Source organism: Misgurnus anguillicaudatus, chromosome 12 (genome assembly GCF_027580225.2).
Source record: "Misgurnus anguillicaudatus chromosome 12, ASM2758022v2, whole genome shotgun sequence".
In the NCBI taxonomy this organism is placed as follows: domain Eukaryota; kingdom Metazoa; phylum Chordata; class Actinopteri; order Cypriniformes; family Cobitidae; genus Misgurnus; species Misgurnus anguillicaudatus.
Genome location: NC_073348.2, coordinates 36,767,925 through 36,795,896, shown reverse-complemented (window position 1 = coordinate 36,795,896; position 27,972 = coordinate 36,767,925). Strand labels below are relative to the sequence as shown.

General features: G+C 40.7%; 1 protein-coding gene across 1 annotated transcript; it reads left to right on the top strand.

Annotated features, from left to right (window-relative positions):
• Nucleotides 1–734: 734 nt before the first annotated feature.
• tcf7l1a (transcription factor 7 like 1a) lies at nucleotides 735–27,972 on the top strand. Its single transcript, XM_055207738.2, has 12 exons — nucleotides 735–920; nucleotides 1,050–1,122; nucleotides 1,220–1,347; nucleotides 17,895–17,978; nucleotides 23,198–23,333; nucleotides 23,411–23,513; nucleotides 23,703–23,786; nucleotides 25,746–25,889; nucleotides 25,970–26,129; nucleotides 26,410–26,517; nucleotides 26,642–26,693; nucleotides 26,882–27,972. Exons 1-12 carry the CDS (start codon nucleotides 735–737, stop codon nucleotides 27,340–27,342), a joined length of 1,719 nt encoding a protein of 572 aa, XP_055063713.1. The 3' UTR covers nucleotides 27,343–27,972.

Below are 27,972 nucleotides of genomic sequence, written 5' to 3'. Positions count from 1 at the left end.
AGATATGTTATTATTAATATTATGTGTTTGTCGTTGGTATAATAAAACTATTAAAACTTTCAACATTCTCACATAAGTGTTCGACTGTTTCTTTAAGGGCTTTGTAGTAGTGAATGAAGTGTCGGTTTACATCTCAAACTCCTCCTCCTCCATTCTGACGAGGGTGTTGCTTCCTTCCAGCCCAGAACGCTTCAATCATTCTGGGATACAAATGTTTCTTTATCCACGTTCGCAGTCCATCATCGGAGCTCCATTGTACATCTCAAAAACAGCGAGAAGGTTTGCGAGGCTGTAATAAAATCATGGGATTGACACAGTGACGCGAAGACACTTCAGTGTTTGGAGAGAAAGTAACAGGACGGGGCTGAAACTTTGTTTCGGTAATCTGAACTTTTCGGTGCGTGACTTTCCGTCCGTTACAGGAGTAATATACGATTCCCAGCAAACGAATGGATATCAAATGATGCCCGTGGACTGTTTTTATGTTTATTTAGTAAGAAGAGCGCGGTGTGCGCGCACACGGAGCGCAAAACTCGTGCCAATCTGATCAAATCCGCAGGCTTTCTGATCTGATCATGGGAAAACTGGGAATGCCTTGTTTTTTCTAACATCGGCACGGTCACGTTGTTGAGATTTGGGGTTAGTGCGGATTACTTCGCTTGCCGAGAGAAGAAAGTTTCCTCCGTTTGTTTTCAAAAGAGAAATTTCGGGCCAAATTTTTGTTTTGTGACAACATGCCTCAGTTAAACGGAGGAGGTGGCGACGACCTGGGAGCAAACGATGAACTTATTTCCTTCAAAGATGAAGGCGAACAAGAGGAGAAGATCTCCGAGAACGTGTCGTCGGAGAGAGATCTGGACGACGTAAAATCTTCTCTCGTGAACGAGTCCGAAAACAACAGCAGTTCCTCTGACTCAGAAGTAAGTGTTTACTGTCATTGTATCGGATTGGATTTTTAATGCATACATACATATGTCGTACGTTTAGCGCATTAGGCTTTCAGGGCATGCATATTTACTAAAATCTGATCCTTTATTTCCCAATGCAAGCCAACAGACAGGCGTCGCCAACCCAGACTCGACCTAGAAAGTTATGAGAAACACAGAGAACAATTCGCGGAAGGTATAAACATCTGTATTTTGGCTTATATGGTCTTGTTTCCCATGCATTATGTGATGCAGGATCATAATATACTCATTCACTGTCGTCTTTCCCAAAGCTCTGAGGCGACAGCAAGATGGAGGATTTTTCAAGGGACCCCCGTACGCTGGATACCCGTTCCTCATGATCCCCGATCTCACCAATCCATACCTCTCCAACGGATCCCTGTCCCCCAGCACGCGAACGGTACGTGACATTTCCCTTTTTGCCCGCTAACGAGCGCCTTTATGACGTCACAATGCGCTCCATATCCACCGCACTGTTACATTGTATCGAGCCACGCGTTTGAAAAAGTTGCCATCCTATGCGCCATATTCCCTTTGAGTGGCCTCTCGACGACCCAACGGTTTCTTTGTTTGCATTTTTGGTTCCTTAACCGATGTGGTTTTGTGCTTCACCCTGTTTTTGTTCACTTTTAAGACTCTGGGATAAGTAAACACCCGTCGTGTTTCAAAAGTTTACCACAGTTTCCCCCCTCTCTGTTGCCACTTGTTGAGTCATGAGCATACGTGTATTCAGAGAGGCTATTCTAACGCATTGCATTGCGCAATAAGTCATTTACTTAGGCTCACCCGTGCACAAAAGAAGTCTTTATTTGCTGCCTCCAATGGCATTTTTGCAACCTTTCGTACTGCAACCCTTCAGAGATGTCTGCACAATTGATTTTGTATTATCATAACTGGAGGCAAGCCCAGGCAGAGATAGTATTCATCCAGCTTTCGTCTGTCAGGAATTTGTTTTACTCTCTGCTGTTGTGCAAAACGATGTTGCCGAATTTGTTTGACTTGCATATAAATTTGATATTTAAAACAGGAGGGATAAGATTGGGTGATGAGTTAGTCTAGATAAACCTTTTAAATGGCTCCTTTCCCATCAGTGAATCTGGTTTTCAATTAAAGAGCTGTTAAGCGACTATTGTTATCATTAGTTACTGCTTGACGGCCCCATCGGAGGTCTCCACTGGATGCCCATTATCTTAATAACATCTTCACCTAGGGGGGCAGTTTGGCTACCTGAGCAGCAAGCCCCCACAGAGCCACGTGTGAATCACAACCAAACTGCTGCATGTGTTTGCTTTACTCGATTTAGCTTTATGGGGCGTTATTTAAAGAAGAAAACTGTGGCGTGTTTGCTTGCACCTCAGTAAAGCCACAATGACAATGTAAGTGATGAGGCAGACAGACATAGACTAACATGTCACTGTAGAAACATTTCGGCAAGCCTGTGGCGATAAACATTTTTTCGTTACGGTGCTAACTTGTGGGAATGCATGAATCTGCACACGGATATTAGATGCGATATTAGATTGGCTTGTTTGCAGCACAATGGCTTTTTCTCGTCTCGTCAAATAGCATTATACACAGAGAGAATGGCTGCTGTCGCATGAGTAGTTTGACTGAGAAAAACAGGTTACCTTTAACAGAGGCAACAAAGACTGTTTGTGATTCTAGTAGATAAGATGGATAATAACATCTGACTTCTGGCCTACGTGTATGTATGTGTGTGTGTTTGTTAGCCCGAAGGCAACTGATTAAACCATCTCTTCCTCGGCGTACAATAGCAAGGTTGTGTATAGTTTTGGAGTACAAAAGTTTGCAAAGCGCCACTCTGTCTGAGGAAAAAAAACACATAATGTTACTGAAGCGGAGCAGAAAATTGTTTACGGCAACCGTTGGCGCTGAATCACAAACATAAGCACGATCTGTTATGTGACGATTTACGAAGGACCTTTATTTTCTCCCAGCTTTTTTGTTTTGGTTTGTACGGTGGAAAAACACTAAAGGGCTCTTCTTGTGAAAGTTTCGGGTCGCTCCAGGAATTATAGAGGTCTTTTATATTTTTGTTTAACTGACTGATACTGTCCTTCACAATGTCTTCTTTTAGAAAATGCTAATGCAGCACTTTCATAGTATTCAATCTCCATATCAGCAGCATAGCTCTTTGTTTGCTCATTATCACTTCCTAATTTAATACCGTTTTCTTAATTGATTCAATTATTTTCAAGTGAGAGAGCAAACAGCAGGGTAAAAGTCCATCGGTTCTGTGAGAGGATGAGTCAATATATTGTTGTTAGCTTGGTAAAACTAATCTTATTTGATTTTCTTTCTCAGGACTCTTGATGAGACAGTAACGCTTTGTCTAAAGTTGGTCTGGCTGTATGCGAACATCTGTTTGACGTTAACTTTTTTTGCTAGCTTAAATACATCGATTCCTAGCGCAGTAGCATGTGAAGTTGACCAGCAAAAGCCGACCTGGAACCAGGTGTTCAATACAACAACAATGCAGACAAAAGTGAGCATTTTAACAAATTCTCGTGAAAGTAAACACTTCAGTAGTGGTCATGCCACACTGATCCACGATATTAACTAAACTTAAGTGCTCTCATTGGACGACTGATCGCATAGCTGTGTTGTCGGAGCACGTAGACCTTTTTGACTGGCAATCGCTTCCTCTCCTGTCTTTCTTTCGCTCTTTAAATTATCTCCCCTACGATGGTATTTTAAGACCTACGAGACAATATAAAGTAAACAAGGGAATTGTCCCGCGTACAAGAGCGCCTCATTTTACATAAACAAACAGTGCTCAGGAGAGCGGCCCTGTCAACAGCCCAATCCTTTTCCACACACTCAGCACTCGGAGATGGGGTGGGGGTGGACGGAGAGAGAAACCAGGCACCCCCACCGCGTCCCACCTCCCCGTCTTCAGCTACAGAGGGGACATTGTCCAGGTCTTTAAGTTAAGGCAACATTCCTGTAGTGCAAGACAGTTCAGGAAACCTGCGTACGAATGTTTGCACAAATGACAGAATAAACACAGCTTCACTGTTTTATCCTGAGTTAATGTGTTATGGGGAAGGATGTTTTTTTTCTCGTCTGTATAAACTAAACAAATCCAAATTCATTTAGAAAGACTTTGTTTTGCACTGTTCTTCTCCTCTTTTTCGTTGAATGCAGTGACTTGTTAGGAGGCCAGAAATTCCATGAGACATTCACTTTTCCCCTTTTAATCTTACGAACATTTTGTGATCCTCCAACCATTTTTTAAACGATTCCTGCCATTGGTGACATCCACAGAAGACCTGATTATTCACTGAGATGAAAACCAGAAAAGAACTTAAATGATTCCCAAACATTATTTTCCTTGGCTTCTGTCTTTACTCTGCCTCGTCTAAATAATCCACCAGAAAGTCTAATATGAATGAAGCATCATCAGCTATCCCTTTTCTAAAGCAGAGTAAGGGTTTATGAAATGCTACAGGAAGTAGATAAAGGAATGCAGGGAGCTTTTCCCAAGGTCGGAGTTGTAGCACAGATTTCTTTCCTGTTGATCATATCACGTCCTGCGCTGGCTGCATGGAATCATTCAAAATTCGCTGTGATGGCTTTATCTCTTTGGACGATTATCTTCGTATGACCTGGTGTTTACAGTACGGTGTAGATAACATAGCGCAGTGGCTGCACCGGTGGTTTTAATCAATTTTGTTATGGTTGTAATGAAGCATAACCATTACTGTGTGTTGTAAAGCATCTGCATTTTATTTCATTGTTAATGTATAGAATTTATAGTTGTAGCCCATTTATAAAATACATAGTTCTGGCTAATCTAAGCAATCTATAGTTCTAGCCAATGTATGAAATGTGTAGTTCAAGACAATCTATGAAGTCTATAGTTTCAGTCGGTGTATAGATATTTTGGGAAATGAATACATAACTGCTGTTTTTATACCATTTTGGGGAAAAAAGGGATTTACACTTAATCTATTAAATTAGACTATTCTTTAAAAGTTGATGTATGTATTTTTAAACCAATGTTTTTTAGACGCCATGTTGATTCCAAAACGAGTCTGTGAGGGATGGACATCCAGAGCGTGTGCTTTAAACTTATTGTTTTGTATCAGGATGCTGGTCATTCAGCCATCAAAACACAGAAAATACTTTGTTTTACAAATTTCCACAGGACAAAGAACCTTAAAAATCCTGGATTGTTAAAATTAAAAAGGGACATATGACCTAATTTTGAGATAAGAGCAGCGCAATGTGTACATAAAATCTGTTTTGTTATTAGCTTGTTGGCTAATCACTAATTTCTAATGTTGTAAGCATGTTTACATTTCTTTAAAACACTAATGTAGTCCTATAACTAAGTACATATCTTTAAATTCATAAAGATTACGAAAACGCAAAGCATGAATATGTTAAAAACTTTTCTCTGGTAAGTTTTTAAGCAGATCGACCGGAATCAACAAAAGCAGGATTCATCTCTAACTAAATTACATTTGTACACAACTTTGGGGGTTTATATGGGAGTTTAATCTCTAACAAAACGAATTATCGCATAAATATCTTGTTATCAAGTCAATCACAGGTTATTAAGTCAACGCTCATGTCTTGAAAAAACAACTGAGGAAATCCACTGTACATACTCTTATGATCTATACAAACTGGAGATGTATATCATAAAATATTGTATTGTTGCACTATATTCGTGTTTTAAAGAGAAGTAAACATGCTTACAACATGAGAAATTAGCGATTAGCCAACAGGCTAACATCCAAAGCGGATATTATGTACACCGTGCGGCCTTCCACAATTTGTAAAGTAAAGTATTTTGATGACTGAACGACCAGCATCCTGATACAAAACAATAGGTTTAAAGCGCACGCTCTGGATGTTTTTCACTCACAACCTCGGTTTGAAATCAGCATGGCGACGAAATGAATAAGGCGTATACCAGTTTAGTATGCAGATGCAGCATTAGCTCTACCGGTGGTGTAGTTTGGGGCGTGACTATCCATTTGTCAACCAATGCAGAAGACTTAGAAACCAGTTTTGTTCCCAATGCCATTTGGTGCGCTAGCGGCACAACCATGACGCACTTCATCTTTTCAGCTGATGTTTTTTTTTTTCATTTAGTCAAGATGTACGATTTGTCTTGGGGGGGGGGTAATAAATAAATATGCAGTAAATTCTAAGCTGTGAACCGAAAATGATCTGGAATGTAAAATAAATAGCAGCAGATGTCATGGATGCAGATATTATGATCTTTTCTGGGCGAGCGGTAACAGACTGGTGTGTTGGAGTTTCTGTGTTATTTTAGAGAGTGTGTGCGAGTATGTTTAAGCCTCTGACCTCATTCCCCATTGATAAGATTGTGCTGGCAGTGGTCAGCGCTCATCAAAACCCACTTCACGTTCGGTTGCATGACCTGCACTGAATTTCACCCCCCTCCCTTTCTTCAGAAAACAGCAAGCTTTCGCTCAGAGCTGCATACTGACTTCATGCATCACTCCATGCTAATAAAACTTGATTGTGCTGGGGATAAAGTTTAAGGGGGTGGGGGGGCTTCAGGCTTCATCAGTCTGGTATTTTTAACAGCTGTTTTCAGTTATTACCTTGCAGTCAGAGCTTCCTGGGGCCTCGTGGGAGGGGGGATCAGGGTTCGAGGGGGAGTAAAGCATTATGGGAAAAAAACTAAGCAAGCCATAGGGGGATGCGGGTGCCAGGTGGGCGAGAAAGTGGGCACCTTGCCAGGAGCACGCACATGGGTGCTTGTTAGCTCAGTTGGAGCGCATGAATGCTGTGATAGGATGTTATCTCATCGCAATGCTCCGGTCTCACGTGGCCTTGTTGTGCCCGCTGCTTCATGCTGTGGCAGAACAGGCTGCAGGGGCATCTGATATCAGCGTGATCAGGATTTTCTTGTAGGGTGAGATGTACTTGTTGTTGATTGCTTTCTTGTGATATCGCGATTTATAAGACGTCGCTCTCAGTTGGAAGATGACTGTCATGCTGTCAAAATGTAACAATGGCCATAGCTACCCATGGCTACTTTTACGTTATCATGGCGGTTTTGCCGTAAGCCTCTGCCTGCTTTGCCGTCATTGAAGGCCTTTTTCTGATTCAGCGAGTCATTGGTGGACAACCTCTTTGTGGGCAGGGGCTCGGGGGTGGGCAGGCAGCCCCGATTCTCGTGTGAAATGAGGGATGTTCAATAGTGACTCTTGGCCGAGGTGGCAGGGAGTGTATGGGCGCTTTTATGAATAGAAGTCTTTCACTTGTTCAGTATGGCTCTGAAAAGCCAAACAAAAGCCTAGAGGGTGGCGACCAAGAGCTACACGGTAGATCCACAAAACGCTCCACTCTGCACTAGCGAAGTCGTAATCCCAGAGACATCAGCAATTCCAAATGCACGCATTCAAGGAATTGTCACGCGAACAAAGTCGATGGTTGACAAATGTCTCAGAGACGGAATTGGCATTAGTTTGACTAAGGCTTATGGTTGTCAAAATGCTGGATTTGTTGTTTGTTGGGCTGGGAATCGTATTTGGGCTTTTTTGTAATGATGTCAGAAATATAGAGCGATTCATTTAAAAGTAAAAAACTCTGTTTACCGTAACTCTGATGCACTATGTACTAAACGAAACAATTGTACATTGTACTAACGTCGTGCTCGATGCGTCTGACAGTGAGATACATCTTCACATTGTTTCAGTCGGGGTGAGAGGTCAAGGTTCACAGCCTGTTGACGTGACTCACAGTTGAGCGGGCACCAGAGCTCCAGCAGGGGGGTCATCGTCGCGCTCCAGGGCTGACAGTTCATTCCCTCCTCCCCTCCATGAGCCATCCAAACTCTCCATTAGGATGTGCTGTGAGCCGTCAGACCTCACATTGGCTCCCCTGCCGCTCACTTCCTCCAAAAACGATGCTTCGTAGCGTGATGATTAATTAGGAAAGAACAAAGAAATCTTGCTCCAGTTTTTTGGACTCCAGACATTACTTTGCCGCCACAGTCTAGCACATTCAGATTGGTGGAGTGGAAGTGACATAACCGCTGACACAAAAGAGCAGCCGTGTGATTGGAGGAGAATGCGTATTGTGTGGCGTTGGGGGGTCCCCTGCAGACGAAGTAGTTTGACGGCAAGGTTGAGAGCAGCTCTATTGTGTTCTCATTGGACCACAAGCTTTTGTTTGCATGTGAGATTGTATGTCTTATCCAGCTGGGTCTTGTCGGTCAGGGCATGGGCCACCCCTCCCTGTGCACAGCTGCAGTTTGGACCCAGAGGTGCAGTTTAGGGGTTGTGAAAACCCCGATGGTCCATATGAGTATCTTGTTGTGATGGACCCGAGCAGGAGAGGTTTTATTCTTGGCTTTCTCATAGACTTGATGAAGGTCATCACCTTTCCAACTGTTATGTCCCCTACCTTTGTTTGTTGTTGTCGTTAACCAAAACTCTTGCTCTGTTTGTTGAGCGACGCTTGTTAAAAACAATCTTCGTGTTTTTCATACGCAGCCCAGGCGCCAGTTAGCACGTTGTTTAGATTTTATACTTTTCGTCCGCAATTGTAAACAATTCTTAGCATCGCATCTAGCCCTCTCCAGAATACTCCCACAGTTTGTCACGGCCAATGTCGATCGTGCTCGCCCACCCCACCTCCTAGACCCTAGACCCAACCTCCCGAAAACCGCACAAACACACCGTGTGTACTTTCGAGTTACAGCTGCGAGCGGTGAAATCTGGATTGCGTTAGCCCATGCACAGTGATTTATAAATTGTTTCTCAGGCCATAAATTCCCACTATAATTGCGCTACAATCCCCTTCCACTCTGTGCACACTCGTTCTATCTGTCTCTTTTTTTCCACTCGTCTTTCACTCCTTCACCTCCCGCAGTCCCAAACGTGCACGCACACACGTGCACGCTCGCACACTCCAGTGGTGCATGGTCCGGCACTAATTGTTTGCAGGAGGAACTGGTTTGACAAGGCAGAAATGTTTTGAAATTAGGCAGGGCAGTGCGCTATCACTAACTATGGCAAGTGTGGGTAGTATGTTGTGTCACCATAACCCGTCCCCCCAACCAGACAGCCATTGCACAATAAGAAGCATTTGTAAATAGTTTAAAGATTTATGATAACGCTAATCTGATAGCATATGGTAATTTGCTGCAATTTCGCAAAAAGCTGCACTATTTTCTCTCCTGCATTTAATCGTTAAGGGATTTTTTTTAAACGTGAGGGGGGGTTCGCTCCTCCAGGCCTCTTTGTGCCTGATGCATGTTTATCTTTCGCAGCCAAAAGGTTATGAAAAATAATCCTGTTTATTTGTTTGCGCTGCATGTGGAGGAAAGTTTGTCAACAGATTTGTCTTGAACAAAAGCTGCAGGCCTGTAGCTTAAATTTAACAGCACGTTGTGATTTCTTGCTTTTTTGTGCTTTTGACACCGGTTGGACTTGTTGTGTTTAGGAGGGGTATGTTGGGTAAGGGGTAAAGTTTGAGTGTGTGTGTGGTTGGGGGGGGTTAGGGTGAGAACACAATAAGCTCTTTGTCTTCATTATGAACGCAGAATTTGAGAAAAGGATAATGGTTTAGACAGTTTCTTATTTAACTTCATCTTTAAAACCAATGCAGCGCTGTCAAATATAATTGGCTGTGCTCAGATTATATAGAAATATGCAATGCATGTCACTTTGTATTTTATGCATAATAATGCATATAGGATATTTGCAGCCTTTTACTGTGTTGTTGTTGTTGTTGTATTGTTGCAGAATGTAATAAATGTCCCAAGTTTGATTGTTAAACATGATTATTTAAAGTTTGGTTGTTTTTTAGATGGAAAAGCTGATGCTTTTTGGGTTGAGACAAGGCTTTCTTAAGCTTCTCAGCTGCTTTTGGGTTAACAAGCTCAGGCTGTTAGTCGTAAACCTGGGTATAGCGTTGTAACCAGATACCGAAATACTGGAAACCGCAAAACTCGCTTGTAATTGACTTTAAGGAGGGTGGCTGCATTTCTCCTGTGCAGAAAAACAGAACTCCAGCCGACATCTTATTACTTTCTCATGGTCATAATTACGTGTTCGGTTTTATTTGCCCTACTGTTTTCTTGCACCACAAGAACTCTTTTATTCCTCAAACAATGTCAGGCAATCTTCTTGTGCTTCTTATTTTGAATTTTCGCATTTTAGAAATTATTAGTATTGTGGTTTAAATATATTTTTTATTGGAAATGCCTGTCCCAGAACTGGTACTTTTTCTTCTGCAACTTTTTGAATGCAAACTTTGCCATCTACATCGCCATCTCCAAAATGGGCTGCATTGCCATGGAAACCCCTGGTCTCTGGATGGCTGACCTCTGAACCAGTTCTTTAAGTAGGCAGTGAATGGAGGGAGTAGAGTTATCAGTAAGGTCACAATAGTATCCATGGGAACTCGGAGAGCGACTGTCAGTCATGAGTCTCTCCTGTCGAGGCTGAAGCCCGATTTTGTGTGGATGAAAAGAGGCACTTTAAACACAACTAATGTAGGCAGGTCAGCCAGGAGCAGCGAACGACAGAAAGACACTACAAATGCGTGCTCTGTTACATTAGGTTGATTTGGACTTAAAGGGGTAGTTAACCCAAAAATGAAAATTTACATTTACTCGCCCTTAAGGATTAGTCAATTTTCTTTAAAAAAAAATCCAGATAATTTACTCATCACCATGTCATCCAAAATGTTGATGTCTTTCTTTGTTCAGTCGAGAAGAAATTATGTTTTTTGAGGAAAACATTCCAGAACTTTTCTCATTTTAATGGACTTTAATGGACCCCAACACTGAACAGTTTTAATGCAGTTTAAAATTGCAGTTTCAAAGGACTCTAAACGATCTCAAACGAAGCATAAGGGTCTTATCTAGCGAAACGATTGTCATTTTTGGCAATAAAAATAAAAATAAGCACTTCTAAACAACAACTTCTCGTCTTCCTCCGGCTGTGTGACGAGCCAGTCGAAAGGTCACGTGTTACATATATGAAACACACATTTGCGGACCATTTCATACAATAAACTGACACAAAAACATTAATTTGTATCATTCGACATACAACAACGTGGGAACAGTCCTCTTTCACCACACTTGTAAACACTGGGGCGTAGTTTCGATACGTCATCTGTGACCTCTTGACGTCATTACGCAATTACGTAAGGTCACGCTGGCGCGTCACAGGAAAGGAGGAAGACGAAAAGTTGTGCATATTTTTCATTTTTCTTGCCAAAAATGACAATCGTTTTACTAGATAAGACCCTTTTGCTTCGTTTGAGATCGTTTAGAGTCCTTTGAAACTGCAATTTCAAACTGCATTAAATTGTTAAGCGTTCGGGTCCATTAAAATGAGAAAAATCCTGGAATGTTTTCCTCAAAAAACATAATTTCTTCTCGACTGAACAAAGAAAGACATCAACATTTTGGATGACATGGTGGTGAGTAAATAATCTGGATTTTTTTAGAAAATGGACTAATCCTTTAAGTTGTTACAAACAAGTATACATTTTACAAAGCATAATATTTTGAGCATGTTTTACAGCACCATTGACTTTCATAGTATTTTTTTCTTACTATGGAAGTCAATGGTGCTTCTACTTTCTGCTTGATTACAAATATCTGCCTTTGTGATCAGCAGAACAAAAATCATACATGTTTAAAATATCTTAAAGGGAGAGTAAATGATGACAAAATTATTGACATTTTTGGGGCAACTATCCCTTTAAAATATCAGAAATGCATTGATACAGATTTTTATTGTAGCAGACAACTAATATGATGCCAAAATTACCGAACACTCCGCTAAGCAGTCTTTTGTTTGAATTAGGTATTTATTTTACTGATTCAAATATTTAATTATACAGGTATTATAAGCCTAAACAATTTGCTCAAATTGCCAAAATGCTCGATTTAGAAAAGCTAAATTTAATAAAATCGGATGTGAAAATGCAGTAGAAAAGGGCTTTTAAAAATATGTTTTTCAGACAGGTTTGGATTAAATCCTAAAACAAAATTAACATTCGCTGACCCTTTGGATCTTAAACTTCTGTCGAATTACTTCCTAAATTAATTTGTGGATGAATAGGTCATTTGTTGTTTAAATCACCGCGGCCGACAGCTTATTGTTTCTGTAATAAGATAAATCTGCTTTAATGAGTTTCTCCTCCTCTTTCGGTTTAATCTCTGAACTCACTTTATTATTCATTTTTCGCTTAATAACACGGTTTGTTTTTGTTTCCCAGAGTATTTCTGTGATTTCCAGGGCTGAAAGACTCAAATGTCATTTAATTTTTGTAGTGGTGAGGAATGTGCCCGACTTTCCCCCCAAATTAATTTCCAATTAGCACAGATAGGGGTGTCGTTTGCCTATGAATTGTTTACTTAATTATCGCAGCACTAAAACTAACAATAGGCCTGAATGCAAACCTGCGGTGAGGGAGGGCTGTAACCCGCCGGGCCCATTGTGTTTCACACCAGTGGCAGAGAAAAGAGCGGCCAGAGGTGTCGCTCGCATAAATTAATGAGCTCAGGTGATGTCAGAGCCCTGGGCCGCATCGGGTCAATGCGCTATAGGTATACATGCACATAATCCCGAGCCTTTTGTCTGGATTAACTGTTCTTTTACGGAGATGGTAATAGATTCCTTTGTGCTTCACCAGAGTTTTCCACTATTCTGGTGGTGGAGGGTGTGTGTTTGTATCCGCAAAGACTTTGGGCGGTAATATAGGTCGTGTTCTGAATGATTGACGTGACCTACTTGACTCGTGTCACTTAATATTTATTTTTCTTTCTATTTCCAAGAAAATTCTTGGTGTTTTGAGGAAAAAATAGGGGTTGGTTGATTTGATGAATGGTGTTTAAAATCCCTGGTATCCAAAACTAAGTTTGAGTTTACCGCAACACGTGTTACGGCTTTTGCATATTCTGTTAAAGAAGTGTCGCTTATGTATGTTTTGACAAAAGGTTTTTTTTCTAGTATGTTACTGACGTGATGGAGTCCATTTGGGAATCATTGTCAAAAATATCCATCATTCGGTATTCAAACATATATTTTTTTCTTTCTTCGTGATCTGCAACAAAGACCATAAGAACACAACCATCGCTAACTGCAACCAATTTATTACTAAAGTATGTATCCTGACATAAAATTACATACTCAATTTATTTATTTATTTATTTTATTTATTTAATTAGATGCACAACACATTTTTGTTTGGATTTGTAATTAGTTTTGATGCATTTTCCTTAAGGTAGGCTACATAGATGTTGATGTAGCTTTGATAGTTTCAAAAAAAATTGACGTACGTGTTTCAAGGCCTTCAACCCTGTTTTTTCTTCTTAACAAAAATTCAATGTTGCGCATTGCTAAGCATCTGCTCCCAGAGTTATGTCTTTCACATACAAATCCCCAAACCCCAACGCTGTTTATTTTGGCTGATCTCTCTTTGTGTCTCTGGAAAAGCACATGTCCCTACAGCCCCATTTTGTGTGTGTATACGTGAAGGCAAAGCCAAGATTGTATTTCAAGATACTATGTGAAGATTTCTGTCAGGTGGCATAATGCTGGTTACGACGAGGAAGGATTGTATTTTTTCAGCCATCCATCTAGTTTAACCACGGCTTTGAATACCGGAAGACCACGAGGCCTCCACAGAAGAATAGATGTTTCATATATAAGTGGTTCTTCTTAAAAGAAGTCCCACACCGTCCTGGACGCAGAGCACAGATACAAATACGCTTCCTGACCAAATATTATTGCCGGCTAGATTAGATGTTGAACTTTGCCATCTTTTATCGACGGCGATATGAACAATGGAGACGGATCTTGGCCGAAGGTGAAAGTGAACCTCATAACCTTTACAGAGAAACAAGCATTATGTCTTGGCTCATCCTGGCAGCTGTAAGGAAACTATACCAGCCATTGCTCATAAACTAGTTTTGTTTTCCGAATCAGCAACCCACCCCCATCCACCGGACCATAATGTCTTTTCCATTTTTAGACCACGCTCTTAGTCAGACTTCCTCACAACTATTCCACTTGTGATGAATGAAGTTTAAAAAGGAGAAACAAAACCCCAATTATTTTACCCGTGTTGGCATGTTGAGTTTTGTGCCCATGAGATCCCACAGTGGGTGAAAATGACAACTACACTTGTTCAATAAATTATCCTAATTTATTTCATATAAATATGTGTGTGTGTAAATATGGATGCCAAATTTTAAATATTGTAGGGATGATGTACCATAAATAAAAAAATGTGTGTGTGTATATATACAGTCGTGGCCAAAAATATTAGGACCCTTGGTAAATATGATCAAATAAGGCTGTAAAAATTCATCTGCATTGTTAATCCTTTTGATCTTTAATTTAAAAAATTCACAAAAATGTATCCTTTCATTGGATAATAGGAATTTAAAATGGAGGGGAAATATCATTATGAAATTAATGTTTTTCTCAAATACTCGTTGGACACAATTATTAGCACCCCTAGAAATTGTTATTGGTAAAACATCTCTGAAGTATATTCCCATTCATTTTCACAATTTTGAGAACTCCAGCATGATTGTAAACACAAAATCTTTCAGCTCTGGCTTCTGTTTCACAGAAATATAAAAAGGAGGGGAAACAAAGCCTAAATTCTCTTAATCATCCATCACAATAAGAAAAACCAAAGAATATATTTCTGATGTGCAGCAAAAGATAATTGATCTTCACAAATTGGTGAAGTGGCTTTAAGAAAAGAGCTAGGGCAGTGAAAATGACCATTTCCATCATCAGGGCAATAATTAAGAATTTCCAACCATCAGAAAATGTTACAAAACTGCCTGAAAGAGGACCTACGCCTATATGGTCCTAATGTACGGTGAGAAGGAGAGTTTGAGTAGCTAAAGACTCTCCTATGGTCACAGCTGAAGAATTGCAGAAAATTGTTGAGCCTCTGGTTCAGAAAACCTTTAAAAAAATTGTCAAACAGAACCTACATCAACACATGTTGTTTGGGAGGGTTACAAGAAAAATTCTCCTAGCTCATTCAAAAACAAACTAAAGCATATTCAGTTATCGGTCATGACTGGAACTTTAAATGGGAATGTCTTCTATGGTCAGATGAAACTAAAAAATGAGCTTTTAGCAGCAAACACTCAAGATGGGTTTGGTAAACACAGAGAAAAAAAGTACCCCATCTGTACAATGAAATATACTGCTGTGTTTTTGATGTTGTGGGCCTATATTTCTGCTGGAGGTTCTGGACATCTTGGTAAAATACATGGCATCATGGATTCTATCAAATACCAACAGATAAAAAATCCGTAAGTGACTGACTCTGTTAGAAATCTTATAATGGGCCATGTTTGGATCCTCTAACTGTACAATAACCAAAACACAAACCTCAAAAACAACACAAAATGGGTCACTCAGCTCAAAAGCAAGCTTCTGCTAAAGCCATTCCACTCTTCTGACCTGAACCCCACAGAAAATGAGAGGAGTGAACTGAAGAGGAGAAGCACCAACATGTAGCTGGGAATCTAAAAGGTCTGGAGTGATTCTGGATGAAAGAATGGTCTCTGATCTCTTGTTAGGTGATTTCTTACCTCATCAGGCATTATAGGAGAAAATTTAGACCTGTTAAACTGGCAAATGGAGGTTTTAAAAAGTATTGAATAAAAGGGTGCTAATAATTTTGGACAATGTGTATTAGAGAAAAACATTTATTTCATAATCATATTTCCCCCCATTTTAAATTCTTATTATCCAATAAAAGAATACATTTTTGTGAATTTTTTTTAATGAAAAATCAAAAGGATTAACAATGCAGATGAATTTTCACAGCCTTATTTGATCATATTTACCAAGGGTGCTAATATTTTTGGCCACGACTGTATATACATGTTCTTTAAAAGCAGATACACAGTACGATCTGATACGTTTCGGCTTTATGCAAACCAGATGACCAAGCCGTGCAGAAAAAAACCTCTAACTCTGTGAAAGGATAAAAACTCAATTTCATAAATTGCCGCTTAAAATTGAATGAGTGCTGGATGCGAGAGGCCCAGAGAAGCTGAAAGGCATCAAACTTTGACACGTGTGCACTGACCTATGAGGCTTTGTCCAATAAACGCCTCCCTCTGTATAAGAAGTGTATTCATGCATCACTCCCTGTGCCTCCTCTTTTACCCTCACAGCATTCTTCAGTCTCTCATTGATTTATAGAGGAGGAACATCTCCGTTGTGTTTCATGAATTCTGCACGGCTCCCTCATTTCCCCTGCTTTCCTCCTCTCCCAGTGCATTGTGGGATTTCTTCCCAGCTGTTCCCTCATGCTAGCAAACTATCCTTCCAGCTGGGCTTTTACTATGCTGGGACTCGCTGTCTAAATCATATTTAACTTCCACATTGCGCCTCCTCCCCTGGGCCCGAATGCTCCTGTCTCCCAAACTGCCCTGGGAAATGCTCACAGGTGCTAAAGAGCACTTGGTGTACAGCTTGCAGCTTTCAAATGAATTTAGACACAGAACAGCTGGACGGGTGGAATCTGTATCTGGAAAATTTAAAATGGTATTTATTATTTATTAAGACTATGTGATAGTGTTGAGATTGTCCTATCGTCAGCTTGTAAGATCGCAGATACATGATAGTATCGGGGGGCGGGGCAGTAGTTTACTCATTTATTTATTTGTACATTTTTTACCAATTTATGACAAGTCCCTTGATTGATGGACAAAAAAAAGCAAGGACAACACTGTCATGACCGCAACCATCTTAAAACTGATTAAGTTATCAATCCATGCGTGGAAAAGCCCAGGCGATCTAAAATTTCCTGCGTGCCAACAACACACTCGCTGGTTTTAACCCTCTGCATGCTAACAACTTCTCTAGTACAAGGAAATGTCAGACACACCCGTATTACAAGCTCATGTGCGAGGAAGAGTCCAAACCATGCGCATTACAAAAGGAGTCCATGCTGCGCGCATTCAGGTCCAAGCAAGAGTCCAAGACACGCGCATTAAGTCCAGGTGCATTCGAGTCGAAATCTGCTTGCGTTACAAAGCTCTCTAGCGCAATGTGGAGCCCACAAACCCTCTCATGTGGGGAAAAGCATGCAATGCGCATGTTAATGTGAAACTATGATGATGATAATAATAACCATGGCCAACTATCGTCATGAAAGCCTGCTATTGTCGATATGTCTGACGATCGTCGATACACGATACTATAGTCTGTCGGCACAACCCTACTATGCGACTATGCGCTAAATAAGTTCGATGTACATAATTTTTTAAATATTTTTTATCAACCCACAATTACGAGTAATATGCGCAGCTCTGACATTTCCTTGTTTTTTTTTCTTCGTTATACTTCTGAAAATATTTGAGAATAGTTTGGTGGGTCGTTAGATAGATTATTCCTATTGAGGTGGGTCCTAAAATGAAAACCCTTGGGAAGCAACATGCTAAGTGAATGAATGTTGATGTAAATGTATTTTCAAGATGTTTCAAGATTCTGTCATCATTCTCTCATTCTCATGTTGTTCTAAACCTGTATGAATTTTTTTCTTTAAACACAAAATGAGATATAATGATAAATGATGGTTATTTCAACCATTGACTTCCATAGTAGGAAAACAAATATAATGGAATTATTGTGATAAATGATAAAGAAGATATTTTGATAAATGATGGTAAGCACACAGTTGACGGTACCCATTGAATCCCATCGTATTTGTTTTTCCTACTATGCAAGTTAGTGGTTACAATCAGCTGCGTGCTTACCATCGTTTATCAAAATATCTTCTTTTGTGTTCATCAGAAAAAAGAAATTCATACAGATTTAGAACAACATGAGGATTGAGAATGCTCATTTTTGGGTGAACTATCCCTTTAATAGGTTGTGTTGTGGTTTAGGATTGTTTTTGACTCTTCCTCTCTTTTCTTTATAGTATCTACAGATGAAATGGCCCTTGCTTGACGTTCCTGGGACAGCATCCCTTAAAGACTCCAGATCCCCCACACCAGGGCACTTAGTAAGTCCACCCATCAATTAATATCCATTTAAATTGGTTTTAAATGTCGAGCTGTCACGGTGGGCTACCTTAAACAAAACTCACACCAGCGGTTTGCCCACACAAGCACGACCAGCTTTTAGCCGGAGCCCGGCTTAGGTCGAGGGCTTAAGCTTGTCGTTCCAAGTGTCAACAAGCAACAGACTTTTTCACGCCACTGCACCCCCTCAGGGCACTCATGTGACCCAACTTTTGACCTGCTGCACCTTTTCCAGACACCATGGCGGAGAACTTTAGGAATGCTCACTCCAAATGGCAGCTAATCCATTCCGGAGACACGTTTCTTTCCTCTCCAAACATGGAGGCTGTCAGCTCGAAACGATTGAAACTATGCCACGGCGACAAAGTGATCACTGACTGCGGTCCGGGCAGGAAGATTAGGGCGTTTGCCAAAGAGATTGCCAAACAGACCTTTGGGTTAGTTTTGTTTCTTCGAGAATCAAGGCCGAGATTATGATGACCTAACGTTAAGATTGGGCACACAGTGGCCACAGGATGACACACTGGACCTGTTGTGTCTTATTTCCCAAGTATGTGTTTCTTAAGGCATCCTTTATCATTCGAATCCCAGACAGGCTGAAAAAGTGCAGTGGGGGAATTTCAATCCAATTATGTGGAGATGTGTTGACCATTGAAGACTGTTAATGCTGACCTTGCTTTAAAACTCTGAACGCTACTGTTCGCCCACCAGGAAAACTTTACTTCCTGATCAGATGTTGTTGGCATCATGGATTCATTTCTGGCTTGCAGATCCAGGGAATCTCAAGTGATTGAAGGATTAGTTAGAGTGGGTAAATAATTTAGGTGACGTGCCGGAGGTCTCATTGTGCTCTTAATGAACGGCTGGGTCTACTGAAATCACACCAGGCTGTTGGGCGGACATGAGTGACCCATGGAAACCATTTTTGTGGCTGCACAGATTGGGTCCAGACGGCACACATGCTAATGTGGTGAACCAGCGCGGTCCGAAGGGCTCAATTATTCAGGAACCGAGATTTGTTTGGCATTCTATTGGCATCTATGAGTTTGTGTGTGTGTATGTGTGATATTGCGCTGCTGTGCCCACATCTTCACATCGCTCTTCATACAGTGCATCTGGTCCTAGGTTTCATTAATAATACATTAAACCTCAACAGAGGGGTAGGTGATGTGTGAGGCATTGTGGGAACTTCAGCCATACCAACTATACCAAAATCATCAGAATAGTTAACAATAACTGAATGATTTTGATCTGAATTTTAGCAAAGAGACCTTGAGTTTTACAAACATAAAGCATCAGTGTATTGCATATCGTTTATCGTCCCATGCAGCATGTTATCGCAAATCAAATTTGTCTTAAATATCGTGCATCTTGGCTGATGTCTTATCTCAAAGCCAAGCATGCAGAGTAGTCAAGAAGTGATGGTTTAAAACATTTTTTCTAACCAAATGACTCCATCTTTATTCACTTAAGTTGTTCTTCGAGGAATGCAGTTGTAGATGGGACTGATTATGTTATGAATGTCAGGGTTGAAACGGTCGTCGCCTTGCGGCCATTACTCACGAGTCCATGAGGCATTTTTAAAAAATCTGATTACAAATGACCACACCGTCTAAAAAGTCTACTAACTGCATTGACAATTGATATTTCGCAGTGAAGGCATGTTTCTGCCGATGAGAAATTGCTTACGTCTCCTGGTGTGATTTTCAGTTTTAACGTAAATGTTATGACCTGTGTTTACTATTCCCCTGTAACAAGATTTCGCAATACAATGGATCACTTATGTCAAGACAAGAAATCGTGGTACTTAAAGGATATTCGAGAGTTGAATCTAATGTCATATACTGTCCTGAAGATTAGTGAACCTCCTTAGTCTATACCTTGCGATTATTATAAAGCGCACCTATTGTTAGTGACACATGGACCACGCTGCTTGTTTTGGCTTGTCCTGTCTCATGAACCATTTTATTATCCTATATGTGAATATGTTTTAGCCTCTCATTCTTCCACCGTCAAGGCAGTTCATTGTGTCTTGATCCCTCTTGCTCAAACGTCTGTTTGCTCAGTAACTCAAGTCAGAGATGGAGGAGGTGAAGCCAAAAGAAAAAAAAACGGCTTCTTGCTTCACAGCATGCTTGTTTTAGCAGAGCTCCAGATTTAACAGTCCCATGTGGTGGCACCAGAAGTCATCTTTGGCGGACGGAGCAGAGCTACAGATTAATCTGCAGGTGTAGCTTGCTGATGCTTTCAAACTTTTGCTGTTCTGTAGCTTGTCTGGTGAGGGAATGATGCTGGCAACGGCAAGGTCATGGGTTTGATTTTAAGGACATGTATAGTTTTCTATAAACTACTTGGATAAGTTATGATATTTACAAAATTTTGGTCAATGGCTATTGAATGAAAGACCATCTGTAAATATGTACACGAGAACTCGAGAGTCAAAGGAACTTGAGCGTGATACAAAAGGTGTAACTGTGTTTACACAATGACTCACTTTTTCTGTTTGGGAAGGTGTTTTGTCAGCTGTTTTTGACTGTCACGCTGGTCAGGCGTCTTCTCCTCCCCGTCTTACAAAAGTAGATTTAGGAGGTTTATTGAGTTTCACCCTTGATAAAGTGCCGGACTTGTTTAAACAGAAGAATAATTTGTCTTAAAACACCCTAACCTGTGCTAAAGAGGAGCTCAATGCTACCACTTTAAGGTGGAGTCCAACATGCAACAGAAGGAGGACGCCTCACAAATGTTGGGATGCTTGGAGCTTGGTCCCATTAAGGTTGTTTGACGGGTCGATGCCAAGTCTTGCAGCCGCTTACTCTTGAGGTATTCAAAACGGCCAACGTGTTGACACAGCAGTGATTCTTGGCAAAAGGACAGTGGACGAGATGGACAGCAGAGTACCATTTGCACTGGCCTTCATAAATATACTAAAGGGGCTCTTCCCATAGATTAACTATTTTGCTTCCTAAAAGAACATTTTCTTTCTTATCTTTTAATAGTCTGTGGAAACGTTTTCCCATTTGAAGAATCATTTAGCTTGAGAGAGACTAATTAAGGAGATTCTATTTTTAAAAGTGTAACCAATATTAACTTGGAGAAGCAGTTCACAACCTTGTTTACCTTATGCTGCGTTCACACCAGCCGCGGTAGAGGCGTCAAGTGCGAGTGATTTCAGTGTTAAGTCAATGTGAAGACGCGTTGACGCGCGTATGGAGGTCTCGCGGTGTGAAAGAGTCATTTTGTCGGCACGCTAGACATTATTCCCCCTTATTTGCGCGAATTGAGCGCGTGAGTTGAAAAATTTAAACTTTGGCGTAAAAACGCGCCACGTTAACCAATCGGGAGCTTACTCTAGTAGTGACGTGATTACAGGAAGCGAGCGAAGTCGCAGAAGCACCTCCCATGACGCGAATATCCGCGTGAATGTCTTGATGACTAGAATTTCACGCGCTAATGAAGTGAGTAAACTCAAAAATTTTCAAGTGACAAACTAGATGTGGACTCAAAGGCGGCAGGTGTAAACAGTTAAGCTTTCTTCCACAATCTGCTTCAGTGGGTTAATAAAGGCCTTCTGAGAGCAATCGATGCAATTTTGTTAGAAAAATATCATTATTTTACAAACTAGAATAACTAGCTTCCAATAGTGACAGACGTGCGTTCACAGGAGATTACTTTCCACCATATGACGTATGACTTTGGTTGTCGTATTTTACTTACAAAATTGCATCGATTGCCCTCAGAAGGCATTTATTAAGCCATGTGGATTACTTCGGTGAGGGATGGATGGGCTTTTTTGGGCTTCAAATCAAAAGCACCATTTACTACCATTATTAAGCTTGGAAAAGCCAGGACATTTTCTAATACAACTCTAATTGTGGAAGAAAGATAATAAGGTATACATAGAAAATGTCTTGAGCGGGAGTAAATCATGGGGTAATTTTGGTTTTTGGGTGAACTATCCCTTTAAGTTTTAGTCAAAGTTTTTGGTGTGTGCATATGCGCATGCTCTGATGTGTGAACAATGATTAATAATAGAAAGAATGTGAAACGTATATTGGTTACATAACTGATATAGTTCAAATTAATTTTGCAAACTTTATTTGCTAAGTTATTGCATAATTCACGTTTCTTCAATATCGTGCTCATTAACCCTTGATGCACCCTCTGACTCTAAAAGTCTTCCAGGGTCACCAGAAGTCAAAGGATCAATTTGCCTTCAAATTGAATTTAAAATTATGCACACACAGACCGACAGACAGATAGACAGGAAGAGAGCATGTACAGTCAGAGTCAAAGGCACCCAAAGATCTAGAAGTGTTTGGACTGTGGGAAAGGAGATCTAGCGTCGTCTCAATGCGGTCCTTGTTCACGTTCGCGGAGCGCTGGATGGAGCAGAGGTCAAACCCACTGCCTACGTAGAGGTGGGGGGAAGGTTAGCACGGAGGAAACAAGACTGCATTCTCCGCTCTCGCTCCCTTGTGACGCCCTGAGCCAACAAGAACCCCATTGAACCCATGCCTCACCACCTTGCATGGGCTTATGTACACATCGCAGCGCCTGGTATTATAGTGCTACATTTATGTAGGTAGTTTTGGATATGTGCTAGTAAATTATATGGTAATGTACAGCGCCGTGCAAAGTCTTAGGGCACCGTGCCATCGTAAGATTTGTTGTTTTTGCAATGGTATAGTGAGTGACCATATATAATTATTGTCTCTTTATTAAATGTATGCATTTTGTACATGCTTATATCTAAAGCGACTTGAAGTGCATTCAAGCGACACATTTCATCAATACAGGGATCAAAACAAAGCTAATCTATTGTTTTTACGACCTCGCCAAGTAAAACACTTAACAGGTGAAGTCCGTGAAGTTATGGTGAGCGGCAGCTGGTAATGGTAACACATAGCAAAGCCGTAGGACATGTCCCGAGTTCGATTAGAAGGTTTGTTGGCGTGCTACATGAAATGAACGCTCCTTGCTAGGTGTGATTTCTTTCGCCCTCCATGCCGCCGGTCAAATGCCTGTTTAAGCTGGTGTTTATTTTGCTTTAGGGAGAAGTAAGTAAAAGTAAACGCTGCAGCCAGAACCCATTGTTCTGCAAAACTCTCCGGCGCCGCCCGCAATGAGTGCTATTTTTTGACTCTGTTGTTTAAACATGCGCGCAAATCTCACTTCTTTCTCTTTCTCATTGTGTTTTTTATCTAACAAAGTGCCGGTGGTACAACACCCCCATCACGTTCACCCGCTCACACCCCTGATCACCTACAGCAATGATCCCTTCTCTCCCGGGACACCACCGTCTCATCTCTCCCCGGAGATTCTCGACCCAAAGACAGGTAAGCGCCTGTTTAGGACGTCTTTGCTGTCAGACTGCATTATTATATTATGCTTTGCTAATCACTCCTTTTTTTAGGCATACCAAGGACCCCTCACCCATCAGAGCTGTCCCCGTATTACCCTCTTTCTCCTGGGGCGGTCGGACAGATCCCGCACCCTTTAGGATGGCTGGTCCCTCAGTAAGCCTAATTTTAATCTGAACCCTATGCATGCATACATCAACTTTTTTTGACCGTGATGATGTCATCATGTTTGTAGGTATTCTTGAAGTTCCCCACGCCCAAGCAAACCCCAAAAAATTTTTAAGCAATGATGTACTTCTCTATTCCACGGTTCAGTTGCTAACCGCTTCATATCTTTGTCTTTAGGCAAAGCCAGCACATGTACTCCATTCCTCCCGGGGGCTTCAGGCATCCGTACCCCACGCTCGCCATGAACGCCTCCATGTCTAGGTATGCAACAGAGAGCAGGACCTCTGTTTCTGCACCAACATGTTGATTTAAAGTTAAAGCCACGTCTATTATTAGATATGAGACGCAGACAGAGTGACTCTCAGGGGAGGAGAAAGAGGACAGGAAACTGATATCTTTTTGTGTCTGAAAGGAAATCTTTTTAAAGGGCGACCAAATTTGCTTCGTTTCGCTCGTTAAAACTACAGTTTAAGGCGTAATGCTTTCTCCTGCACAGGGATAAAACAGAAAAAAGCGTATGACTTTGTGTATGAAAGTTATTCTCATAAAAGATAAAAGGTTGGAAACTTTTTGGAAGTGTTTCTAAAAATTCAAATATCTAAAAATTATTCAATCGAGATTTATTTTCTTAATAAGCAAAATAACATAAGAAAATAAGTCACATTTTTAGACCAAAAAAATACAATTTAAGCAATTCAAGCAAAAAATCTGGCTATTGGGTAAATTAAGTGTTTAAGAAAAAATTTTAAGATTTTTTTCTTTCCCCATTTGCTTGTTTTAAGCCCAAATTCACTTACATTTTGTTTTTTCGTCTAAAAAACTAGACTTATTTTCTTAATTCATTTTCCTCCACAAGAAAATTCATCTTGATTTAAGAAGTTTTATAAGTGGTCGACCAATATGGTTTTTTTTTGTCCGATACCGATATAAAAAAAAGTTGTGATGACCGATAACACAAATGTAATTACAGTAAATAAGAGACAAACAGAAAATTGGTGAAACTAAATAAACAATTGTTATGCATAACATAACATAAATATACCCTTTTAAAGTACTTAAAACATATTTACAATTAAACAAGCAAAAAAATCCGCCAATGGGGTAAGCAAAAAAATCTTGAATATTTTTCTAAATTCAAGAAAAATTTGCTTACCCCATTGGCAGATTTTTTTGCTTGTTTTATGCACAAAATCACTTAAGTTTGATATTTTGGGTCTAAAAACTAGACTTATTTTCTTGGGTCGTTTTGCTCATCAAGAAACGCATCTTAATTTAAGAATTTTTAGATATTTTTACTGAAAAAAAGACAAAAACAAATGTTCTTGAAAATCATTTTTTGCAGTGTACACTTTGAATATACCATGGTACTACATGATACCCATGTGTATGTACCGTGGTATAAACATGTTATTCCAAAGTATGTTAAAAAATACAGTGGTTTTCCATGTCCAAAAAGCATAGTTACACAATTATCCTATTTACATTCATGCATGTGTTTTTATCCAAAGCAACATACAATGCATTACACGGCTTGCATTTTGTCAGTATGTCTGTTCCCTGGGTTTGAACCCATGACCTTTGCGCTTTCTTGGATCTTGGATATGGTCTAATTAAATTGGATGTAATGGAGAAATACTATTTCTTTATGAATTCCTTTCTTTGAAAAAAAAAAGTGTACATTGCACACAATAACTCAAGTGTGTAAATTATTCCATTTCATTACATCATTTTTCCGTTTACTATCTACATTATTGTAGAAACGCGAGACATTTAATAACAGCAGTTATTTATGAGCTAATATTGCTTTCACAGATATTTTACGCTCTTCTGTTTGTCCGTAACAGCATAGAGATCTTTTTCTGCTTGCCGTCTGTTTCAGTGGAAATATGCGTTTAAATCACAGATCGCAGTTTTATTCCCTCACGTGTTAAAATGACAATGCTGCTATTGTGTTCGCTCTTATGTATTTGGAAGCCCTAAGTGCAAAATTTTCCAGATGCAGCTGCTAGTTTATGGTTCTCCCAGTGTGAGTTTGGATTTAGTATTTTGTGTCGAAGCGATGCATATGATGTTGACATAATCCGCCATTACTCCAAGTAAGATTTCAACAAGTACAGTGGATATTTTTCAATACTTTTAATCATGGTATTGATCTGTCTTTGTATGCATCTACCTGAAATATGTGCATCACTGACTATGAATCTCTCTCTCTTTCTCTAGTCTGGTATCCAGTCGTTTCTCTCCTCACATGATGCCTCATCCACCACACGGCCTGCACCAGACGGGCATCCCTCACCCTGCCATCGTGTCTCCTGCCATCAAACAGGAGCCCGGCGGCGACCACGGCAGCAACCCATCACACGGGTGAGTCTCTTTGTCCTCCGTAACATTCTCATTATTTTGCTCAGCTCCAGCCGTCCTAAAGTCTCTCCGTCTCTCTACAGAAAACCCGCGGTGCCTTCGAAGAAAGAGGAAGAGAAGAAACCTCACATCAAGAAACCTCTAAATGCCTTCATGCTCTATATGAAGGAAATGAGGGCCAAAGTGGTCGCCGAATGCACCCTTAAAGAGAGCGCTGCCATCAACCAAATCCTAGGCAGACGGGTAAGAGCTTACATCTCTTTTATAGAGAAATAAGATGGAGGAGGAACAAAGGGGTGCATTAGTGTTGTTCTCATTTTTTGGACTTGATGGATAGAAATAAAAAAAAGTGAACTGTGAGAGGGGAATAAAAGGGAAAAACTGCTTTTTTGAGAATGGTAGTTCAGCATCTTATAAAATCCAACAAAATGGAATGTTTGAAGTAGCGATGCACCGATATATCGGAAAAAAGGTTACTATTTTGTCCTGTAAATGTGCTGACGCATTTGTATTTGTTTCACAGTGGCACTCGCTTTCGCGCGAGGAACAGTCCAAATATTACGATCTCGCCAGGAAGGAACGCCAGCTGCACTCTCAGCTTTATCCCGGCTGGTCTGCGCGAGATAACTACGTGAGTAAACCGTTGTAGAACACACGGTCGTGTGCACTTCGGCTTGCTTCATTGTTTTTGGCACCACGAGAAGTTTCGCTTAATCAAACCCATCTAATTCGCTCCAAATCATGTTTCTCCGCAGGGAAAGAAGAAGAAGAGGAAAAGAGAAAATAAACCCGACTCCCCACCAGAGAGTACGTGTCACGGACCATCTGTATTTCTTTTTCTTTCTCTCGTCTTTTGTTGGACCAGAGCAAATTTTTTCTCTCAGGGTTCCTGTGGTCTGATCACTCAACCCGCAGATCATGTTCAGTTGTTTTATTTAGTCAGTAGGAGCTGGATGACCAAAAATGTGCTCACCCTTTTTGTCTTCAAATTACAGATTACTCACCCCAACCTAAGAAGCAGTGCATCCCGTACCTGTCGTCAGAGAAAATGTGTGACAGCCCTACCTCCTCTCACGGCAGCATGCTGGACTCGCCCGCCACGCCCTCCGCCGCCCTGGCGTCCCCGGCCGCCCCTGCCGCCACTCATTCGGAGCAGGCTCAACCCCTGTCTCTCACCACCAAACCAGAGGGACGAGCGCACCACCCGCACTTCCCCCTGCCAGGGAAAGCGTCGGGTTCGAGCTCCTCGTCCGCCTCCACCCCTTCTCCTTCCTCTCATCCGAGCATCTCTCTTCACAGCCAATCGGCAGCCCTCCTGTCCCGCCCCATCCCTTTCACCAGCCTGTCCCATTCTCTGCTCTCTCCGTCCTCACCTTTCCACCAGGCAGCCCTACATTCCCATCATGCCTTGCTGCAGACACAACCTCTCTCCTTGGTCACCAAATCGGTGGATTGAGTGGAAAACCAATAGGAAAAATAAACTTTTTTACAGCTGTATATTGCCTTTTTACCTTTTTATAGATTTTAGACCAAGTTTTTACGATAGAATGAAAAGGAATAATTATTGGTCAATATTTGACCACCCCTCTATTTTGCATTTTCTCTTTGAAACAAAAGTGTATTTTTTGTAAATGGTTACCTTTTCCAACGTGATTCTCCAATGTTGCTACTTGTATAAAAGACAAATGTATAAAGGTTTCTTTTCCTCTTTTTTTAAGACAAACCTAAAATACGATTCGTAGTTTTAGTTTAATTCAGTCTAATGGTAGTTAGGAGTTTGATTTTCATGACTTCTGTCTTTGTTTTGTTTTTTTGTTCATTCTTTTGGTATCACCTCACCCTTTTCCTAACCCCGTGTGTGTGACTCTCCTAAGACTCCATAGCTAATAAAGCTCAAGTTATTTCTAAAGGCTCTCTTGTGTTTTTGGGGGCTTAAGGACTATGCATGTGATTACTGGCTGAATAACGCAACAGAGACTCACTGTCAGATGACGCAACAATGTTCATTTATCAAATTGGAAGTAATGAAGTGCCAACTGTATAGAGATGATGCTTATGATTTGCAGAAATAAATATGTACATTGTA